Source organism: Oncorhynchus nerka, linkage group LG14, assembly GCF_034236695.1.
Source record: "Oncorhynchus nerka isolate Pitt River linkage group LG14, Oner_Uvic_2.0, whole genome shotgun sequence".
NCBI classification, from domain to species: Eukaryota; Metazoa; Chordata; class Actinopteri; order Salmoniformes; family Salmonidae; genus Oncorhynchus; species Oncorhynchus nerka.
Genome location: NC_088409.1, coordinates 2,890,411 through 2,912,346, shown reverse-complemented (window position 1 = coordinate 2,912,346; position 21,936 = coordinate 2,890,411). Strand labels below are relative to the sequence as shown.

Genomic DNA, 21,936 nt, shown 5'->3' with positions numbered 1-21,936 from the left:
CTATAGTAGATGTGGTCTATAGTAGATGTGGTCAGGGTTATAGTAGATGTGGTCTATAGTAGATGTGGTCTATAGTAGATGTGGTCTATAGTAGATGTGGTCAGGGTTATAGTAGATGTGGTCTATAGTAGATGTGGTCAGGGTTATAGTAGATGTGGTCTATAGTAGATGTGGTCTATAGTAGATGTGGTCAGGGTTATAGTAGATGTGGTCAGGGTTATAGTAGATGTGGTCAGGGTTAGAGTAGATGTGGTCTATAGTAGATGTGGTCTATAGTAGATGTGGTCAGGGTTATAGTAGATGTGGTCTATAGTAGATGTGGTCTATAGTAGATGTGGTCTATAGTAGATGTGGTCAGGGTTATAGTAGATGTGGTCTATAGTAGATGTGGTCAGGGTTATAGTAGATGTGGTCTATAGTAGATGTGGTCAGGGTTATAGTAGATGTGGTATATAGTAGATGTGGTCATGGTTATAGTAGATGTGGTCATGGTTATAGTAGATGTGGTCAGGGTTATAGTAGATGTGGTCTATAGTAGATGTGGTCTATAGTAGATGTGGTCAGGGTTATAGTAGATGTGGTCTATAGTAGATGTGGTCAGGGTTATAGTAGATATGGTCTATAGTAGATGTGGTCAGGGTTATAGTAGATGTGGTCAGGGTTATAGTAGATGTGGTCAGGGTTATAGTAGATGTGGTCAGGGTTATAGTAGATGTGGTCTACAGTAGATGTGGTCAGGGTTAAAGTAGATGTGGTCTATAGTAGATGTGGTTAGGGTTATAGTAGATGTGGTCTATAGTAGATGTGGTCTATAGTAGATGTGGTCTATAGTAGATGTGGTCAGGGTTATAGTAGATGTGGTCTATAGTAAATGTGGTCAGGGTTATAGTAGATGTGGTCTATAGTAGATGTGGTCTATAGTAGATGTGGTCAGGGTTATAGTAGATGTGGTCTATAGTAGATGTGGTCTATAGAAGATGTGGTCAGGGTTATAGTAGATGTGGTCTATAGTAGATGTGGTCTATAGTAGATGTGGTCAGGGTTATAGTAGATGTGGTCAGGGTTATAGTAGATGTGGTATATAGTAGATGTGGTCTATAGTAGATGTGGTCAGGGTTATAGTAGATGTGGTCTATAGTAGATGTGGTCAGGGTTATAGTAGATGTGGTCAGGGTTATAGTAGATGTGGTCTATAGTAGATGTGGTCTATAGTAGATGTGGTCTATAGTAGATGTGGTCAGGGTTATAGTAGATGTGGTCTATAGTAGATGTGGTCAGGGTTATAGTAGATGTGGTCAGGGTTATAGTAGATGTGGTCTATAGTAGATGTGGTCAGGGTTATAGTAGATGTGGTCTATAGTAGATGTGGTCTTTAGTAGATGTGGTCAGGGTTATAGTAGATGTGGTCTATAGTAGATGTGGTCTATAGTAGATGTGGTCAGGGTTATAGTAGATGTGGTCAGGGTTATAGTAGATGTGGTCTACAGTAGATGTGGTCTATAGTAGATGTGGTCTATAGTAGATGTGGTCAGGGTTATAGTAGATGTGGTCTATAGTAGATGTGGTCTATAGTAGATGTGGTCAGGGTTATAGTAGATGTGGTCTATAGTAGATGTGGTCAGGGTTATAGTAGATGTGGTCTATAGTAGATGTGGTCTATAGTAGATGTGGTCAGGGTTATAGTAGATGTGGTCAGGGTTATAGTAGATGTGGTCAGGGTTATAGTAGATGTGGTCAGGGTTATAGTAGATGTGGTCTACAGTAGATGTGGTCTATAGTAGATGTGGTCTATAGTAGATGTGGTCAGGGTTATAGTAGATGTGGTCAGGGTTATAGTAGATGTGGTCTATAGTAGATGTGGTCAGGGTTATAGTAGATGTGGTCTATAGTAGATGTGGTCTATAGTAGATGTGGTCTATAGTAGATGTGGTCAGGGTTATAGTAGATGTGGTCTATAGTAGATGTGGTCAGGGTTATAGTAGATGTGGTCTATAGTAGATGTGGTCTATAGTAGATGTGGTCAGGGTTATAGTAGATGTGGTCAGGGTTATAGTAGATGTGGTCAGGGTTATAGTAGATGTGGTCTACAGTAGATGTGGTCTATAGTAGATGTGGTCTATAGTAGATGTGGTCAGGGTTATAGTAGATGTGGTCAGGGTTATAGTAGATGTGGTCTATAGTAGATGTGGTCAGGGTTATAGTAGATGTGGTCTATAGTAGATGTGGTCAGGGTTATAGTAGATGTGGTCAGGGTTATAGTAGATGTGGTCAGGGTTATAGTAGATGTGGTCTACAGTAGATGTGGTCTATAGTAGATGTGGTCTATAGTAGATGTGGTCAGGGTTATAGTAGATGTGGTCAGGGTTATAGTAGATGTGGTCTATAGTAGATGTGGTCTATAGACACACACAGTCCTGTGTGTGGGGTGGTGGATCTCTTTGATAACGTTGTATAGACCCTGATCTCAGTGGGTGGTGGGTGTCTCTGGGAGGACTGGGTACCCTTGCTGTGGGTGGTGACTGTGGGTGGTGATGGAGGGTGGTTGGGTGTCTTTGGGAGGACTGGGGATCCTTGCTGTGGGTGGTGACTGTGGGTGGTGATGGAGGGTGGTTGGGTGTCTCTGGGAGGACTGGGGATCCTTGCTGTGGGTGGTGACTGTGGGTGGTGATGGAGGGTGGTTGGGTGTCTCTGGGAGGACTGGGGACCCTTGCTGTGGATGGTGACTGTGGGTGGTGGAGGGTGGTTGGGTGTCTCTGGGAGGACTGGGGACCCTTGCTGTGGGTGGTGACTGTGGGTGGTGAGGGTGGTTGGGTGTCTCTGGGAGGACTGGGGACCCTTGCTGTGGGTGGTGACTGTGGGTGGTGAAGGTGGTTGGGTGTCTCTGGGAGGACTGGGGGCCCTTGCTGTGGGTGGTGGAGGGTGGTGACTGTGGGATGGTGGAGGGTGGTGAGGGTGGGGTGATGGAGGGTGGTTGGGTGTCTCTGGGAGGACTGGGGACCCTTGCTGTGGGTGGTGACTGTGGGTGGTGATGGAGGGTGGTAGCTGTTGCTGTGGGTGGTGATGGAGGGTGGTGTTTGTGGGGTGATGGAGGGTGGTGGGGTGTCTCTGGGAGGACTGGGGACACTTTCTATGGGTGGTGGTGGAGGGTGGTGGGTTGTCTCTGGGAGGACTGGGGACACTTTCTGTGGGTGGTGATGGAAGGTGGTGATGGAGATAGGTGGGGTATCTCTGGGAGGACTGGGGACCCTTGCTGTGGGTTGTGACTGTGGGGTGGTGGGGTATCTCTGGGAGGACTGGGGACCCTTGTTGTGGCTTGTTGTTGGATCGCCCAATGGTTGGGGTCAAGTCAGTTCACGATTCAGGAAGTAGATTGAAATTCAATCAGCCATTGTTGTTGCCTGTCTCCGGGTTGCTGGGTTTCTCTCCCGCTCTCTTTGGCGAGGGACGGAGGGAAGGAGGGAGGGAGGGAGGGAGGGAGGGAGGGAGGGAAGGAGGGGTGTGACAGGTTTATTAAATATCACAGAACCCATGCTGCAACTGGCAGGGAGCTGGCCACACCATCGTACCCCATCGTACCCCAAACTGCTGCTCTGAGAGGGAGGGCAACAAGCCTTCCCCTGTTACTGGCTGGTTAAACTGCTGCTCTGAGAGGGAGGACAACAAGCCTTCCTCTGTTACTGGCTGGTTAAACTGTTGCTCTGAGAGGGAGGGAAACAAGCCTTCCTCTGTTACTGGCTGTTTAAACTGCTGCTCTGAGAGGGAGGACAACAAGCCTTCCCCTGTTACTGGCTGGTTAAACTGCTGCTCTGAGAGGGAGGACAACAAGCCTTCCTCTGTTACTGGCTGGTTAAACTGCTGCTCTGAGAGGGAGGCCAACAAGCCTTCCTCTGTTACTGGCTGGTTAAACTGCTGCTCTGAGAGGGAGGACAACAAGCCTTCCTCTGTTACTGGCTGGTTAAACTGCTGCTCTGAGAGGGAGGACAACAAGCCTTCCTCTGTTACTGGCTGGTTAAACTGCTGCTCTGAGAGGGAGGACAACAAGCCTTCCTATGTTACTGGCTGGTTAAACTGCTGCTCTGAGAGGGAGGACAACAAGCCTTCCTCTGTTACTGGCTGGTTAAACTGCTGCTCTGAGAGGGAGAGAGGACAACAAGCCTTCCTCTGTTACTGGCTGGTTAAACTGCTGCTCTGAGAGGGAGGACAACAAGCCTTCCTCTGTTACTGGCTGGTTAAACTGCTGCTCTGAGAGGGAGGACAACAAGCCTTCCCCTGTTACTGGCTGGTTAAACTGCTGCTCTGAGAGGGAGGACAACAAGCCTTCCTCTGTTACTGGCTGGTTAAACTGCTGCTCTGAGAGGGAGGAAAACAAGCCTTCCCCTGTTACTGGCTGGTTAAACTGCTGCTCTGAGAGGGAGGAAACAAGCCTTCCCCTGTTACTGGCTGTTTAAACTGCTGCTCTGAGAGGGAGGACAACAAGCCTTCCTCTGTTACTGGCTGGTTAAACTGCTGCTCTGAGAGGGAGGCCAACAAGCCTTCCTCTGTTACTGGCTGGTTAAACTGCTGCTCTGAGAGGGAGGACAACAAGCCTTCCTCTGTTACTGGCTGGTTAAACTGCTGCTCTGAGAGGGAGGACAACAATCCTTCCTCTGTTACTGGCTGGTTAAACTGCTGCTCTGAGAGGGAGGGCAACAAGCCTTCCTCTGTTACTGGCTGGTTAAACTGCTGCTCTGAGAGGGAGGACAACAAGCCTTCCTCTGTTACTGGCTGGTTAAACTGCTGCTCTGAGAGGGAGAGAGGACAACAAGCCTTCCTCTGTTACTGGCTGGTTAAACTGCTGCTCTGAGAGGAGGAAGACAACAAGCCTTCCTCTGTTACTGGCTGGTTAAACTGCTGCTCTGAGAGGGAGGACAACAAGCCTTCCCCTGTTACTGGCTGGTTAAACTGCTGCTCTGAGAGGGAGGACAACAAGCCTTCCCCTGTTACTGGCTGGTTAAACTGCTGCTCTGAGAGGGAGGACAACAAGCCTTCCTCTGTTACTGGCTGGTTAAACTGCTGCTCTGAGAGGGAGGACAACAAGCCTTCCTCTGTTACTGGCTGGTTAAACTGCTGCTCTGAGAGGGAGGACAACAAGCCTTCCTCTGTTACTGGCTGGTTAAACTGCTGCTCTGAGAGGGAGGAAAACAAGCCTTCCCCTGTTACTGGCTGGTTAAACTGCTGCTCAGAGGGAGGACAACAAGCCTTCCTCTGTTACTGGCTGGTTAAACTGCTGCTCTGAGAGGGAGGACAACAAGCCTTCCTCTGTTACTGGCTGGTTAAACTGCTGCTCTGAGAGGGAGGACAACAAGCCTTCCTCTGTTACTGGCTGGTTAAACTGCTGCTCTGAGAGGGAGGACAACAAGCCTTCCTCTGTTACTGGCTGGTTAAACTGCTGCTCTGAGAGGGAGGGCAACAAGCCTTCCTCTGTTACTGGCTGGTTAAACTGCTGCTCTGAGAGGGAGGAAAACAAGCCTTCCTCTGTTACTGGCTGGTTAAACTGCTGCTCTGAGAGGGAGGACAACAAGCCTTCCTCTGTTACTGGCTGGTTAAACTGCTGCTCTGAGAGGGAGGGCAACAAGCCTTCCTCTGTTACTGGCTGGTTAAACTGCTGCTCTGAGAGGGAGGACAACAAGCCTTCCTCTGTTACTGGCTGGTTAAACTGCTGCTCTGAGAGGGAGGACAACAAGCCTTCCTCTGTTACTGGCTGGTTAAACTGCTGCTCTGAGAGGGAGGGAGGACAACAAGCCTTCCTCTGTTACTGGCTGGTTAAACTGCTGCTCTGAGAGGGAGGCCAACAAGCCTTCCTCTGTTACTGGCTGGTTAAACTGCTGCTCTGAGAGGGAGGACAACAAGCCTTCCTCTGTTACTGGCTGGTTAAACTGCTGCTCTGAGAGGGAGGCCAACAAGCCTTCCTCTGTTACTGGCTGGTTAAACTGCTGCTCTGAGAGGGAGGACAACAAGCCTTCCTCTGTTACTGGCTGGTTAAACTGCTGCTCTGAGAGGGAGGACAACAAGCCTTCCTCTGTTACTGGCTGGTTAAACTGCTGCTCTGAGAGGGAGGACAACAAGCCTTCCTCTGTTACTGGCTGGTTAAACTGCTGCTCTGAGAGGGAGGACAACAAGCCTTCCTCTGTTACTGGCTGGTTAAACTGCTGCTCTGAGAGGGAGGACAACAAGCCTTCCTCTGTTACTGGCTGGTTAAACTGCTGCTCTGAGAGGGAGGGAAGACAACAAGCCTTCCTCTGTTACTGGCTGGTTAAACTGCTGCTCTGAGAGGGAGGACAACAAGCCTTCCCCTGTTACTGGCTGGTTAAACTGCTGCTCTGAGAGGGAGGACAACAAGCCTTCCCCTGTTACTGGCTGGTTAAACTGCTGCTCTGAGAGGGAGGACAACAAGCCTTCCTCTGTTACTGGCTGGTTAAACTGCTGCTCTGAGAGGGAGGACAACAAGCCTTCCTCTGTTACTGGCTGGTTAAACTGCTGCTCTGAGAGGGAGGACAACAAGCCTTCCTCTGTTACTGGCTGGTTAAACTGCTGCTCTGAGAGGGAGGAAAACAAGCCTTCCCCTGTTACTGGCTGGTTAAACTGTTGCTCTGAGAGGGAGGGAAACAAGCCTTCCTCTGTTACTGGCTGTTTAAACTGCTGCTCTGAGAGGGAGGACAACAAGCCTTCCCCTGTTACTGGCTGGTTAAACTGCTGCTCTGAGAGGGAGGACAACAAGCCTTCCTCTGTTACTGGCTGGTTAAACTGCTGCTCTGAGAGGGAGGCCAACAAGCCTTCCTCTGTTACTGGCTGGTTAAACTGCTGCTCTGAGAGGGAGGACAACAAGCCTTCCTCTGTTACTGGCTGGTTAAACTGCTGCTCTGAGAGGGAGGACAACAAGCCTTCCTCTGTTACTGGCTGGTTAAACTGCTGCTCTGAGAGGGAGGACAACAAGCCTTCCTCTGTTACTGGCTGGTTAAACTGCTGCTCTGAGAGGGAGGACAACAAGCCTTCCTCTGTTACTGGCTGGTTAAACTGCTGCTCTGAGAGGGAGAGAGGACAACAAGCCTTCCTCTGTTACTGGCTGGTTAAACTGCTGCTCTGAGAGGGAGGGAAGACAACAAGCCTTCCTCTGTTACTGGCTGGTTAAACTGCTGCTCTGAGAGGGAGGACAACAAGCCTTCCCCTGTTACTGGCTGGTTAAACTGCTGCTCTGAGAGGGAGGACAACAAGCCTTCCCCTGTTACTGGCTGGTTAAACTGCTGCTCTGAGAGGGAGGACAACAAGCCTTCCTCTGTTACTGGCTGGTTAAACTGCTGCTCTGAGAGGGAGGACAACAAGCCTTCCTCTGTTACTGGCTGGTTAAACTGCTGCTCTGAGAGGGAGGACAACAAGCCTTCCTCTGTTACTGGCTGGTTAAACTGCTGCTCTGAGAGGGAGGAAAACAAGCCTTCCCCTGTTACTGGCTGGTTAAACTGCTGCTCAGAGGGAGGACAACAAGCCTTCCTCTGTTACTGGCTGGTTAAACTGCTGCTCTGAGAGGGAGGACAACAAGCCTTCCTCTGTTACTGGCTGGTTAAACTGCTGCTCTGAGAGGGAGGACAACAAGCCTTCCTCTGTTACTGGCTGGTTAAACTGCTGCTCTGAGAGGGAGGACAACAAGCCTTCCTCTGTTACTGGCTGGTTAAACTGCTGCTCTGAGAGGGAGGGCAACAAGCCTTCCTCTGTTACTGGCTGGTTAAACTGCTGCTCTGAGAGGGAGGAAAACAAGCCTTCCTCTGTTACTGGCTGGTTAAACTGCTGCTCTGAGAGGGAGGACAACAAGCCTTCCTCTGTTACTGGCTGGTTAAACTGTTGCTCTGAGAGGGAGGGCAACAAGCCTTCCTCTGTTACTGGCTGTTTAAACTGCTGCTCTGAGAGGGAGGACAACAAGCCTTCCCCTGTTACTGGCTGGTTAAACTGCTGCTCTGAGAGGGAGGGCAACAAGCCTTCCTCTGTTACTGGCTGGTTAAACTGCTGCTCTGAGAGGGAGAGAGGACAACAAGCCTTCCTCTGTTACTGGCTGGTTAAACTGCTGCTCTGAGAGGGAGGACAACAAGCCTTCCTCTGTTACTGGCTGGTTAAACTGCTGCTCTGAGAGGGAGGCCAACAAGCCTTCCTCTGTTACTGGCTGGTTAAACTGCTGCTCTGAGAGGGAGGACAACAAGCCTTCCTCTGTTACTGGCTGGTTAAACTGCTGCTCTGAGAGGGAGGACAACAAGCCTTCCTCTGTTACTGGCTGGTTAAACTGCTGCTCTGAGAGGGAGGACAACAAGCCTTCCTCTGTTACTGGCTGGTTAAACTGCTGCTCTGAGAGGGAGGGAGGACAACAAGCCTTCCTCTGTTACTGGCTGGTTAAACTGCTGCTCTGAGAGGGAGGGAGGACAACAAGCCTTCCTCTGTTACTGGCTGGTTAAACTGCTGCTCTGAGAGGGAGGACAACAAGCCTTCCCCTGTTACTGGCTGGTTAAACTGCTGCTCAGAGTGAGGACAACAAGCCTTCCTCTGTTACTGGCTGGTTAAACTGCTGCTCTGAGAGGGAGGACAACAAGCCTTCCTCTGTTACTGGCTGGTTAAACTGTTGCTCTGAGAGGGAGGGCAACAAGCCTTCCTCTGTTACTGGCTGTTTAAACTGCTGCTCTGAGAGGGAGGACAACAAGCCTTCCCCTGTTACTGGCTGGTTAAACTGCTGCTCTGAGAGGGAGGGCAACAAGCCTTCCTCTGTTACTGGCTGGTTAAACTGCTGCTCTGAGAGGGAGAGAGGACAACAAGCCTTCCTCTGTTACTGGCTGGTTAAACTGCTGCTCTGAGAGGGAGGGAGGACAACAAGCCTTCCTCTGTTACTGGCTGGTTAAACTGCTGCTCTGAGAGGGAGGACAACAAGCCTTCCCCTGTTACTGGCTGGTTAAACTGCTGCTCTGAGAGGGAGGACAACAAGCCTTCCTCTGTTACTGGCTGGTTAAACTGCTGCTCTGAGAGGGAGGACAACAAGCCTTCCTCTGTTACTGGCTGGTTAAACTGCTGCTCTGAGAGGGAGGACAACAAGCCTTCCTCTGTTACTGGCTGGTTAAACTGCTGGTCTGGAGGGAGGAAGGTAGTGAGGGGGAGAGGAGAGGGAGGGAGGGGAAAGGAGAGAGTGATAGGGAGGGGAGAGAGTGATAGGGAGGGGAGAGTATGGGAGGGAGGGGGAGGGGAGAGAGAGGAGGGAGGGAGGGAGGGAGGGAGGGAGGGAGGGAGGGGAGAGAGTGATAGGGAGGGGAGAGAGTATGGGAGGGAGGGGAGAGAGAGGGAGGGAGGGAGATGAAAGAGACCACTCAGCAGTGCCATTCCTCCTTAGCCCTCCACGGGCCAATCAGACCCAGTGGCCTCTGTCGCCGGGCAGACAACACAGACCTCTCAGCTGAACTTCACCGCCTGGATGGAAATGAAAGGTCATTTTGCAGAGAATGGTGAGGTGGTGCTGGTGGTGGAGAGGTGGTGGTGGTGGAGAGGTGGTGAGGTGGTGGTGGTGGTGGTGGAGAGGTGGTGGTGGTGGAGAGGTGGTGGTGGTGGAGAGGTGGTGGTGGAGAGGTGGTGGTGGAGAGGGGTGGTGGTGGAGAGGTGGTGGTGGAGAGGGGGTGGTGGTGGAGAGGTGGTGGTGAGGTGGTGGTGGTGGTGGTGGTGGTGAGGTGGTGGTGGTGGTGGTGGAGAGGTGGTGGTGAGGTGGTGGTGGTGGTGGTGGAGAGGTGGTGGTGGTGGAGAGGGGGTGGTGGTGGAGAGGTGGTGGTGGAGAGGGGGTGGTGGTGAGGTGGTGGTGGTGAGGTGGTGCTGAGGTGGTGGTGGTGGGGTGGTGGTGGTGGTGGTGGTGGAGAGGTGGTGGTGAGATGGTGGTGGTGAGGTGGTGGTGGTGGTGGTGAGGTGGTGGTGGTGGTGAGGTGGTGGTGTTGGTGAGGTGGTGGTGGTGGTGGAGAGGTGGTGGTGAGGTGCTGGTGGTGGTGAGGTGGTGGTGGTGGTGGAGAGGTGGTGGTGGTGGTGGAGAGGTGATGGTGAGGTGGTGGTGGTGGTGGAGAGGTGGTGGTGAGGTGGTGGTGGTGGTGGTGGAGAGGTGGTGGTGAGGTGGTGGTGGTGGTGAGGGTGAGGTGGTGGTGGTGGAGAGGTGATGGTGAGGTGGTGGTGAGGTGGTGGTGGTGGTGGTGAGGTGGTGGTGGTGGAGAGGTGATGGTGAGGTGGTGGTGAGGTGGTGGTGGTGGTGGTGGTGGTGAGATGGTGGTGGAGAGGTGGTGGTGGTGGAGGTGTGGTGGTGAGATGGTGGTGGAGGTGGTGGTGGTGGTGGGGTGGTGGTGGAGAGGTGGTGGTGAGGTGGTGGTGGTGAGATGGTGGTGGAGAGGTGGTGGTGGTGGGGTGGTGGTGGAGAGGTGGTGGTGGTGGAGAGGTGGTGGTGAGGTGGTGGTGGTGGTGGAGAGGTGGTGGTGGAGGGTGATGGTGAGGTGGTGGTGAGGTGGTGGTGGTGGTGAGGTGGTGGTGGTGGAGGGTGATGGTGAGGTGGTGGTGAGGTGGTGGTGAGGTGGTGGTGGTGGTGGTGAGGTGGTGGTGGTGGAGAGGTGGTGGTGAGGTGGTGGTGGTGGTGGAGGTGGTGGTGGTGGAGAGGTGGTGGTGTGGTGGAGAGGGGGTGGTGGTGGAGAGGTGGTGGTGGAGAGGTGGTGGTGGAGGGGGGTGGTGGTGGAGAGGTGGTGGTGAGGTGGTGGTGGTGGTGGAGAGGTGGTGGTGGTGGAGAGGGGTGGTGGTGGTGAGGTGGTGGTGGTGAGGTGGTGGTGGTGGTGGTGGTGGAGAGGTGGTGGTGGGGAGGTGGTGGAGGTGGTGGTGGTGGAGAGGTGGTGGTGGTGGAGAGGGGTGGTGGTGGAGAGGTGGTGGTGGAGTGGTGGAGGTGGTAGAGGTGGAGGTGGTGAGGGGAGGTGGTGGTGGTGGTGGTGGTGGAGAGGTGGTGGTGAGGTGGTGGTGGTGGTGGAGAGGTGGTGGTGGTGGAGAGGTGGTGGTGGTGGAGAGGGGTGGTGGTGGAGAGGTGGTGGTGGAGAGGTGGTGGTGGAGAGGGGTGGTGGTGGAGAGGTGGTGGTGGAGAGGGGTGGTGGTGGAGAGGTGGTGGTGAGGTGGTGGTGGTGGTGGTGGTGAGGTGGTGGTGGTGGTGGTGGTGGAGGGTGGTGGTGAGGTGGTGGTGGTGGTGGTGGAGAGGTGGTGGTGGTGGAGAGGGGTGGTGGTGGAGAGGTGGTGGTGGAGGAGGGGTGGTGGTGAGGTGGTGGTGGTGAGGTGGTGCTGAGGTGGTGGTGGTGGGGTGGTGGTGGTGGTGGTGGTGGAGAGGTGGTGGTGAGATGGTGGTGGTGAGGTGGTGGTGGTGGTGGTGAGGTGGTGGTGGTGGTGAGGTGGTGGTGTTGGTGAGGTGGTGGTGGTGGTGGAGAGGTGGTGGTGAGGTGGTGGTGGTGGAGAGGTGGTGGTGGTGGAGAGGGGGTGGTGGTGGAGAGGTGGTGGTGGAGAGGTGGTGGTGGAGGTGGAGGTGGTGGAGAGGTGGTGGTGGAGAGGTGGTGGTGGTGGTGAGGTGGTGGTGAGGTGGTGGTGGTGGTGGTGGTGGGTGGTGGTGGTGGTGGTGGTGGAGAGGTGGTGGTGGTGGTGGTGGAGAGGTGGTGGTGGTGGAGAGGGGTGGTGGTGGAGAGGTGGTGGTGGAGAGGGGGTGGTGGTGAGGTGGTGGTGGTGAGGTGGTGCTGAGGTGGTGGTGGTGGGGTGGTGGTGGTGGTGGTGGTGGAGAGGTGGTGGTGAGATGGTGGTGGTGAGGTGGTGGTGGTGGTGGTGAGGTGGTGGTGGTGGTGAGGTGGTGGTGTTGGTGAGGTGGTGGTGGTGGTGGAGAGGTGGTGGTGAGGTGCTGGTGGTGGTGAGGTGGTGGTGGTGGTGGAGAGGTGGTGGTGGTGGTGGTGGAGGGTGATGGTGAGGTGGTGGTGGTGGTGGAGAGGTGGTGGTGAGGTGGTGGTGGTGGTGGTGGAGAGGTGGTGGTGAGGTGGTGGTGGTGGTGAGGTGGTGGTGGTGGTGAGGTGGTGGTGGTGGAGAGGTGATGGTGAGGTGGTGGTGAGGTGGTGGTGGTGGTGGTGAGGTGGTGGTGGTGGAGAGGAGGTGATGGTGAGGTGGTGGTGAGGTGGTGGTGGTGGTGGTGGTGAGATGGTGGTGGAGAGGTGGTGGTGGTGGAGGTGTGGTGGTGAGATGGTGGTGGAGGGTGGTGGTGGTGGGGTGGTGGTGGAGGGTGGTGGTGAGGTGGTGGTGGTGAGATGGTGGTGGAGAGGTGGTGGTGGTGGGGTGGTGGTGGAGAGGTGGTGGTGGTGGAGAGGTGGTGGTGGAGAGGTGATGGTGGGTGGTGGTGAGGTGGTGGTGGTGGTGAGGTGGTGGTGGTGGAGAGGTGATGGTGAGGTGGTGGTGAGGTGGTGAGGTGATGGTGAGGTGGTGGTGGTGGTGGTGGTGGTGGTGGTGGTGGTGGTGGAGAGGTGGTGGTGGTGGTGGTGGTGGTGGTGGTGAGATGGTGGTGGAGAGGTGGTGGTGGGGTGGTGGTGGAGAGGTGGTGGTGGTGGAGAGGTGGTGGTGGTGGAGGGTGGTGGTGGTGGTGGTGGTGGACAGGTGGTGGTGGTGGACAGGTGGTGGTGGTGGTGGAGGTGGTGGTGGTGGTGGAGAGGTGGTGGTGAGGTGGTGGAGGTGGTAGAGGTGGAGGTGGTGGGGGAGGTGGTGGTGGTGGTGGTGGTGGAGGTGGTGGTGGTGAGGTGGTGGTGGTGGTGGAGGGTGGTGGTGGTGGAGAGGTGGTGGTGGTGGAGAGGTGGTGGTGGTGGTGGTGGTGGTGAGGTGGTGGTGGTGGTGGTGGGTGGTGGTGGTGGAGGTGGTGGTGGTGGAGAGGGGTGGTGGTGGAGAGGTGGTGGTGGAGAGGTGGTGGTGGAGAGGTGGTGGTGGTGGAGAGGTGGTGGTGGTGGAGAGGTGGAGAGGTGGTGGTGAGGTGGTGGTGGTGGTGGTGGGTGGTGGTGGTGGTGGTGGTGGAGGTGGTGGTGGTGGTGGTGGTGGTGGTGGTGGTGGTGGTGGTGGTGGAGAGGTGGTGGTGGTGGTGGTGGAGAGGTGGTGGTGGTGGAGGGGGTGGTGGTGGAGAGGTGGTGGTGGAGAGGGTGGTGGTGGTGAGGTGGTGGTGGTGAGGTGGTGCTGAGGTGGTGGTGGTGGGGTGGTGGTGGTGGTGGTGGTGGAGGGTGGTGGTGAGATGGTGGTGGTGAGGTGGTGGTGGTGGTGGTGAGGTGGTGGTGGTGGTGAGGTGGTGGTGTTGGTGAGGTGGTGGTGGTGGTGGAGAGGTGGTGGTGAGGTGCTGGTGGTGGTGAGGTGGTGGTGGTGGTGGAGGTGGTGGTGGTGGTGGTGGAGAGGTGATGGTGAGGTGGTGGTGGTGGTGGTGAGGTGGTGGTGAGGTGGTGGTGGTGGTGGTGGAGAGGTGGTGGTGAGGTGGTGGTGGTGGTGAGGTGGTGGTGGTGGTGAGGTGGTGGTGGTGGAGAGGTGATGGTGAGGTGGTGGTGAGGTGGTGGTGGTGGTGGTGAGGTGGTGGTGGTGGAGAGGTGATGGTGGGTGGTGGTGGGTGGTGGTGGTGGTGGTGGTGGTGAGATGGTGGTGGAGAGGTGGTGGTGGTGGAGGTGTGGTGGTGAGATGGTGGTGGAGAGGTGGTGGTGGTGGGGTGGTGGTGGAGAGGTGGTGGTGAGGTGGTGGTGGTGAGATGGTGGTGGAGAGGTGGTGGTGGTGGGGTGGTGGTGGAGAGGTGGTGGTGGTGGAGAGGTGGTGGTGGAGAGGTGATGGTGAGGTGGTGGTGAGGTGGTGGTGGTGGTGAGGTGGTGGTGGTGGAGGTGATGGTGAGGTGGTGGTGAGGTGGTGGTGGTGATGGTGAGGTGGTGGTGAGGTGGTGGTGGTGGTGAGGTGGTGGTGGTGGAGAGGTGATGGTGAGGTGGTGGTGAGGTCGTGGTGGTGGTGGTGAGATGGTGGTGGAGAGGTGGTGGTGGGGTGGTGGTGGAGGTGGTGGTGGTGGAGAGGTGGTGGTGGTGGAGAGGTGGTGGTGGTGGTGGTGGTGGACAGGTGGTGGTGGTGGACAGGTGGTGGTGGTGGTGTGGAGGTGGTGGTGGTGGTGGAGAGGTGGTGGTGGGTGGTGGAGGTGGTAGTGGTGGAGGTGGTGAGGGGAGGTGGTGGTGGTGGTGGTGGTGGAGAGGTGGTGGTGAGGTGGTGGTGGTGGTGGAGAGGTGGTGGTGGTGGAGAGGTGGTGGTGGTGGAGAGGGGGTGGTGGTGGTGAGGTGGTGGTGAGGTGGTGGTGGTGGTGGTGAGGTGGTGGTGGTGGAGGGTGGTGGTGGTGGAGGTGGTGGTGGTGGAGAGGGGGTGGTGGTGGAGGGTGGTGGTGGAGAGGTGGTGGTGGTGGAGAGGTGGTGGTGGTGGTGAGGTGGAGGGGTGGTGGTGGTGAGGTGGTGGTGGTGGTGGTGAGGTGGTGGTGGTGGTGGTGGTGGAGAGGTGGTGGTGGTGGTGGTGGTGGGTGGTGGTGGTGGTGGTGGTGGAGAGGTGGTGGTGGTGGTGGTGGAGAGGTGGTGGTGGTGGAGAGGGGGGTGGTGGTGGAGAGGTGGTGGTGGAGAGGGGGTGGTGGTGAGGTGGTGGTGGTGAGGTGGTGGGTGGTGGTGGTGGTGGGTGGTGGTGGTGGTGATGGTGGTGGTGAGGTGGTGGTGGTGGTGGTGAGGTGGTGGTGGTGGTGAGGTGGTGGTGTTGGTGAGGTGGTGGTGGTGGTGGAGAGGTGGTGGTGAGGTGCTGGTGGTGGTGAGGTGGTGGTGGTGGTGGAGAGGTGGTGGTGGTGGTGGTGGAGAGGTGATGGTGAGGTGGTGGTGGTGGTGGAGAGGTGGTGGTGAGGTGGTGGTGGTGGTGGTGGAGAGGTGGTGGTGAGGTGGTGGTGGTGGTGAGGTGGTGGTGGTGGTGAGGTGGTGGTGGTGGAGAGGTGATGGTGAGGTGGTGGTGAGGTGGTGGTGGTGGTGGTGAGGTGGTGGTGGTGGAGAGGTGATGGTGAGGTGGTGGTGAGGTGGTGGTGGTGGTGGTGGTGAGATGGTGGTGGAGAGGTGGTGGTGGTGGAGGTGTGGTGGTGAGATGGTGGTGGAGGGTGGTGGTGGTGGGGTGGTGGTGGAGAGGTGGTGGTGAGGTGGTGGTGGTGAGATGGTGGTGGAGGGTGGTGGTGGTGGGGTGGTGGTGGAGAGGTGGTGGTGGTGGAGGGGTGGTGGTGGAGAGGTGATGGTGAGGTGGTGGTGAGGTGGTGGTGGTGGTGAGGTGGTGGTGGTGGAGAGGTGGGTGAGGTGGTGGTGAGGTGGTGAGGTGATGGTGAGGTGGTGGTGAGGTGGTGGTGGTGGTGAGGTGGTGGTGGTGGAGAGGTGATGGTGAGGTGGTGGTGAGGTCGTGGTGGTGGTGGTGAGATGGTGGTGGAGAGGTGGTGGTGGGGTGGTGGTGGAGAGGTGGTGGTGGTGGAGGGTGGTGGTGGTGGAGAGGTGGTGGTGGTGGTGGTGGTGGACAGGTGGTGGTGGTGGACAGGTGGTGGTGGTGGTGTGGAGGTGGTGGTGGTGGTGGAGAGGTGGTGGTGAGGTGGTGGAGGTGGTAGAGGTGGAGGTGGTGAGGGGAGGTGGTGGTGGTGGTGGTGGTGGAGGTGGTGGGTGAGGTGGTGGTGGTGGTGGTGGAGGGTGGTGGTGGTGGAGAGGTGGTGGTGGTGGAGAGGGGTGGTGGTGGTGGTGGTGGTGGTGAGGTGGTGGTGGTGGTGGTGGTGGTGGTGGTGGAGGTGGTGGTGGTGGAGGGGGGTGGTGGTGGAGAGGGGTGGTGGTGGAGAGGTGGTGGTGGAGAGGTGGTGGTGGTGGAGAGGTGGTGGTGGTGGAGAGGTGGAGAGGTGGTGGTGAGGTGGTGGTGGTGGTGGTGAGGTGGTGGTGGTGGAGAGGTGGTGGTGAGGTGGTGGTGGTGGTGGAGAGGTGGTGGTGGTGGTGCTGAGGTGGTGGTGGTGGTGGTGGTGAGGTGGTGGTGGTGGTGGTGGTGGAGAGGTGGTGGTGAGGTGGTGGTGGTGGTGGTGGAGAGGTGGTGGTGGTGGAGAGGGGGTGGTGGAGAGGTGGTGGTGGAGAGGGGGTGGTGGTGAGGTGGTGGTGGTGAGGTGGTGCTGAGGTGGTGGTGGTGGTGGTGGTGAGGTGGTGGTGGTGGTGGTGGTGGAGAGGTGGTGGTGAGGTGGTGGTGGTGGTGGTGGAGAGGTGGTGGTGGTGGAGAGGGGTGGTGGTGGAGAGGTGGTGGTGGAGAGGGGGTGGTGGTGAGGTGGTGGTGGTGAGGTGGTGCTGAGGTGGTGGTGGTGGGGTGGTGGTGGTGGTGGTGGTGGAGAGGTGGTGGTGAGATGGTGGTGGTGAGGTGGTGGTGGTGGTGGTGAGGTGGTGGTGGTGGTGAGGTGGTGGTGTTGGTGAGGTGGTGGTGGTGGTGGAGAGGTGGTGGTGAGGTGCTGGTGGTGGTGAGGTGGTGCTGAGGTGGTGGTGGAGAGGTGGTGGTGGTGGTGGTGGAGAGGTGATGGTGAGGTGGTGGTGGTGGTGGAGAGGTGGTGGTGAGGTGGTGGTGGTGGTGGTGGAGAGGTGGTGGTGAGGTGGTGGTGGTGGTGAGGTGGTGGTGGTGGTGAGGTGGTGGTGGTGGAGAGGTGATGGTGAGGTGGTGGTGAGGTGGTGGTGGTGGTGGTGAGGTGGTGGTGGTGGAGAGGTGATGGTGAGGTGGTGGTGAGGTGGTGGTGGTGGTGAGATGGTGGTGGAGAGGTGGTGGTGGTGGAGGTGTGGTGGTGAGATGGTGGTGGAGAGGTGGTGGTGGTGGGGTGGTGGTGGAGAGGTGGTGGTGAGGTGGTGGTGGTGAGATGGTGGTGGAGGTGGTGGTGGTGGTGGGGTGGTGGTGGAGAGGTGGTGGTGGTGGAGAGGTGGTGGTGAGGTGGTGGTGGTGGTGGAGAGGTGATGGTGAGGTGGTGGTGAGATGGTGGTGGAGAGGTGGTGGTGGTGGAGGTGTGGTGGTGAGATGGTGGTGGAGAGGTGGTGGTGGTGGGGTGGTGGTGGAGAGGTGGTGGTGAGGTGGTGGTGGTGAGATGGTGGTGGAGAGGTGGTGGTGGTGGGGTGGTGGTGGAGAGGTGGTGGTGGTGGAGAGGTGGTGGTGAGGTGGTGGTGGTGGTGGAGAGGTGGTGGTGGAGAGGTGATGGTGAGGTGGTGGTGAGGTGGTGGTGGTGGTGAGGTGGTGGTGGTGGAGAGGTGATGGTGAGGTGGTGGTGAGGTGGTGAGGTGATGGTGAGGTGGTGGTGAGGTGGTGGTGGTGGTGAGGTGGTGGTGGTGGAGAGGTGATGGTGAGGTGGTGGTGAGGTGGTGGTGGTGGTGGTGAGATGGTGGTGGAGAGGTGGTGGTGAGGTGATGGTGAGGTGGTGGTGAGATGGTGGTGGAGAGGTGGTGGTGGTGGAGGTGTGGTGGTGAGATGGTGGTGGAGAGGTGGTGGTGGTGGGGTGGTGGTGGAGAGGTGGTGGTGAGGTGGTGGTGGTGAGATGGTGGTGGAGAGGTGGTGGTGGTGGGGTGGTGGTGGAGAGGTGGTGGTGGTGGAGAGGTGGTGGTGAGGTGGTGGTGGTGGTGGAGAGGTGGTGGTGGAGAGGTGATGGTGAGGTGGTGGTGAGGTGGTGGTGGTGGTGAGGTGGTGGTGGTGGAGGAGGTGATGGTGAGGTGGTGGTGAGGTGGTGAGGTGATGGTGAGGTGGTGGTGAGGTGGTGGTGGTGGTGAGGTGGTGGTGGTGGAGAGGTGATGGTGAGGTGGTGGTGAGGTGGTGGTGGTGGTGGTGAGATGGTGGTGGAGAGGTGGTGGTGGGGTGGTGGTGGAGAGGTGGTGGTGGTGGAGAGGTGGTGGTGGTGGAGAGTGGTGGTGGTGGTGGTGGTGGACAGGTGGTGGTGGTGGAGAGGTGGTGGTGGTGGTGGTGGTGGAGGTGGTGGTGGTGGTGGAGAGGTGGTGGTGGTGGTGGTGGTGGTAAATGGTGGTGGTGGTGGGGGAGGTGGTGGTGGTGGTGGTGGTGGTGGAGAGGTGGTGAGTGGTGGTGGTGGTGGTGGTGGGTGGTGGTGGTGGTGGTGGTGGTGGTGGTGAGGTGGTGGTGGTGGTGGAGGTGGTGGTGGTGGTGGTGAGGTGGTGGTGGTGGTGGTGGTGGTGGTGGAGGTGGTGGTGGTGGTGGTGGTGGTGGGTGGTGGTGGTGGTGGTGGTGGTGGTGGTGGTGGTGGTGGTGGTGGAGAGGTGGTGGTGGTGGTGGTGGTGGTGGTGGAGAGGTGGGTGGTGGTGGTGGTGAGGTGGTGGTGGTGGAGGGTGGTGGTGGTGGTGGTGAGGTGGTGGTGGTGGTGGTGGTGGTGGAGAGTGGTGGTGAGGTGGTGGTGGTGGAGGTGGTGGTGAGGTGGTGGTGGAGGTGGTGGTGGTGGTGGTGGTGGTGGTGGTGGTGGAGGTGGTGGTGGTGGTGTGGTGGTGGTGGTGGTGGTGGTGGTGGTGGTGGTGGTGGTGGAGGAGGTGGTGGTGGTGGTGGAGGGTGGTGGTGGTGGTGGAGGTGGTGGTGGTGGTGGAGGTGGTGGTGGTGGAGAGGTGGTGGTGGTGGAGAGGGGTGGTGGTGGAGGGTGGTGGTGGAGAGGGTGGTGGTGGTGGTGGTGGTGGTGGTGGAGGTGGTGGTGGTGGGTGGTGGTGGTGGTGGAGGTGGTGGTGGGTGGTGGTGGTGGTGGAGGTGGTGGTGGTGGTGGTGGTGGAGGGTGGTGGTGGAGGTGGTGGTGAGGGTGGTGGTGGTGGAGGGTGGTGGTGGTGGTGGGGGTGGTGGTGGAGTGGTGGTGGAGGTGGTGGTGGTGGAGGGTGGTGGTGGAGAGGGGTGGTGGTGAGGTGGTGGTGGTGGGTGGTGCTGAGGTGGTGGTGGTGGTGGTGGTGGTGGTGGGTGGTGGTGAGGTGGTGGTGGTGGTGGTGGTGGTGGTGGTGGTGGTGGGTGGTGGTGGTGGTGAGGTGGTGGTGTTGGTGAGGTGGTGGTGGTGGTGGAGGTGGTGGTGGTGGTGGTGGTGGAGAGGTGATGGTGAGGTGGTGGTGGTGGTGGAGGGTGGTGGTGAGGTGGTGGTGGTGGTGAGGTGGTGGTGGTGGTGGTGGAGGGTGGTGGTGGGTGGTGGTGGTGGTGAGGTGGTGGTGGTGGAGAGGTGATGGTGAGGTGGTGGTGAGGTGGTGGTGGTGGTGGAGGTGATGGTGAGGTGGTGGTGAGGTGGTGGTGAGGTGGTGGTGGTGGAGAGGTGATGGTGAGGTGGTGGTGAGGTGGTGGTGGTGGTGAGGTGGTGGTGGAGAGGTGATGGTGAGGTGGTGGTGAGGTGGTGGTGGTGGTGGTGAGATGGTGGTGGAGAGGTGGTGGTGGGGTGGTGGTGGAGAGGTGGTGGTGGTGGAGAGGTGGTGGTGGTGGAGAGGTGGTGGTGGTGGTGGTGGTGGTGGACAGGTGGTGGTGGTGGACAGGTGGTGGTGGTGGTGTGGAGGTGGTGGTGGTGGTGGAGGGTGGTGGTGGTGGAGAGGTGGAGGTGGTGGTGGTGGAGAGATGGGGGTGAGGTGGTGGTGGTGATGGAGAGGTGGTGGTGAGGTGGTGGAGGTGGTAGAGGTGGAGGTGGTGAGGGGAGGTGGTGGTGAGATGGTGGTGGTGGTGGTGAGGTGGTGGTGAGGTGGAGGTGGTGGTGGTGGGGTAACAGTGGTAGTATGGGGGGACAGGGGGTAATATGGGGGGAGTTATAGGGCCTTCAGTGGTAGTATGGGGGTTCTAGGGCCGTCAGTGGTAGTATGGAGGGTTCTAGGGCCTTCAGTGGTAGTATGGGGGTTCTAGGGCCTTCAGTGGTAGTATGGGGGTTCTAGGGCCTACAGGGGTAGTATGGGGGGTTCTAGGGCCTACAGGGGTAGTATGGGGGTTCTAGGGCCTACAGTGGTAGTATGGGGGTTCTAGGGCCTACAGTGGTAGTATGGGGGTTCTAGGGCCTACAGTGGTAGTATGGGGGGACAGGGGGTAATATGGGGTTTCTAGGGCCTACAGGGGTATTATGGGGGTTCTAGGTCCTACAGTGGTAGTATGGGGGGTTCTAGGGCCTCCAGGGGTAGTATGGGGGTTCTAGGGCCTACAGTGGTAGTATGGGGGTTCTAGGGCCTACAGTGGTAGTATGGGGGGACAGGGGGTAATATGGGGGTTTCTAGGGCCTACAGGGGTAGTATGGGGGTTCTAGGTCCTACAGTGGTAGTATGGGGGTTCTAGGGCCTCCAGGGTAGTATGGGGGGTTCTAGGGCCTCCAGTGGTAGTATGGGGGTTCTAGGGCCTACAGTGGTAGTATGGGGGTTCTAGGGCCTACAGTGGTAGTATGGGGGTTCTAGGGCCTTCAGTGGTAGTATGGGGGTTCTAGGGCCTACAGTGGTAGTATGGGGGTTCTAGGGCCTACAGTGGTAGTATGGGGGGTTCTAGGGCCTACAGTGGTAGTATGGGGGTTCTAGGGCCTACAGTGGTAGCATGGGGGTTATAGGGCCTACAGTGGTAGTATGGGGGGTTCTAGGGCCTACAGTGGTAGTATGGGGGTTCTAGGGCCTACAGTGGTAGTATGGGGGGTTCTAGGGCCTTCAGTGGTAGTATGGGGGTTATAGGGCCTACAGTGGTAGTATGGGGGTTATAGGGCCTACAGTGGTAGTATGGGGGTTCTAGGGCCTACAGTGGTAGTATGGGGGTTCTAGGGCCTACAGTGGTAGTATGGGGGTTCTAGGGCCTTCAGTGGTAGTATGGGGGTTATAGGGCCTACAGTGGTAGTATGGGGGTTCTAGGGCCTACAGTGGTAGTATGGGGGGTTATAGGGCCTACAGTGGTAGTATGGGGGTTCTAGGGCCTACAGTGGTTGTATGGGCGGTTCTAGGGCCTATGGTAGTATGGGGGTTCTAGGGCCTACAGGGGTAGTATGGGGGTTCTAGGGCCTTCAGTGGTAGTATGGGGGTTCTAGGGCCTACAGTGGTAGTATGGGGGGGACATGGGGGGAGTGTTCTAGGGCCTACAGTGGTAGTATGGGGGGTTCTAGGGCCTACAGTGGTAGTATGGGGGTTCTAGGGCCTACAGTGGTAGTATGGAGGGTTCTAGGGCCTTCAGTGGTAGTATGGGGGGTTCTAGGGCCTACAGTGGTAGTATGGGGCGTTCTAGGGCCTACAGGGGGTAGTATGGGGGTTCTAGGGCCTTCAGTGGTAGTATGGGGGGTTCTAGGGCCTTCAGTGGTAGTATGGGGGGTTCTAGGGCCTACAGTGGTAGTATGGGGGGTTCTAGGGCCTTCAGTGGTAGTATGGGGGGACAGGGGGTAATATGGGGGGTTCTAGGGCCTACAGTGGTAGTATGGGGGGACAGGGGGTAATGTGTGCATCATCAGGTGAAAGGGGGAGGAGCTCCCTAATCAGATGGAACAGTGATCTGTGCGTCATCAGGTGAAAGGGGGAGGAGCTCCCTAATCAGATGGAACAGTGATCTGTGGGTCATCAGGTGAAAGGGGGAGGAGCTCCCTAATCAGATGGAACAGTGATCTGTGCTGCAGTACCTGTTACATCATCAGGGGAAAGGGGGAGGAGCTCCCTAATCAGATGGAACAGTGATCTGTGCTGCAGTACCTGTTACATCATCAGGGGAAAGGGGGAGGAGCTCCCTAATCAGATGGAACAGTGATCTGTGCGTCATCAGGTGAAAGGGGGAGGAACTCCCTAATCAGATGGAACAGTGATCTGTGCGTCATCAGGTGAAAGGGGAGGAGCTCCCTAATCAGATGGAACAGTGATCTGTGCTGTCATCAGGTGAAAGGGGAGGAGCTCCTAA

The 21,936-nt window shown here is 57.6% G+C and overlaps 1 protein-coding gene across 1 annotated transcript; it reads right to left on the bottom strand.

Annotated features, from left to right (window-relative positions):
- Nucleotides 1-2,464: 2,464 nt before the first annotated feature.
- On the bottom strand, nucleotides 2,465-19,090 carry LOC135574932 (uncharacterized; the record flags this gene model as incomplete). The annotated part of the gene is made up of 10 exons (XM_065027053.1): nucleotides 2,465-2,926; nucleotides 10,030-10,054; nucleotides 10,390-10,587; nucleotides 11,098-11,176; nucleotides 12,266-12,450; nucleotides 14,341-14,458; nucleotides 15,185-15,298; nucleotides 18,372-18,497; nucleotides 18,559-18,720; nucleotides 18,955-19,090. Coding segments are annotated over 10 exons (1,605 nt in total), but the record flags the coding sequence as incomplete, so codon positions are not given.
- Between the last annotated feature and the right edge of the window lie 2,846 nt (nucleotides 19,091-21,936).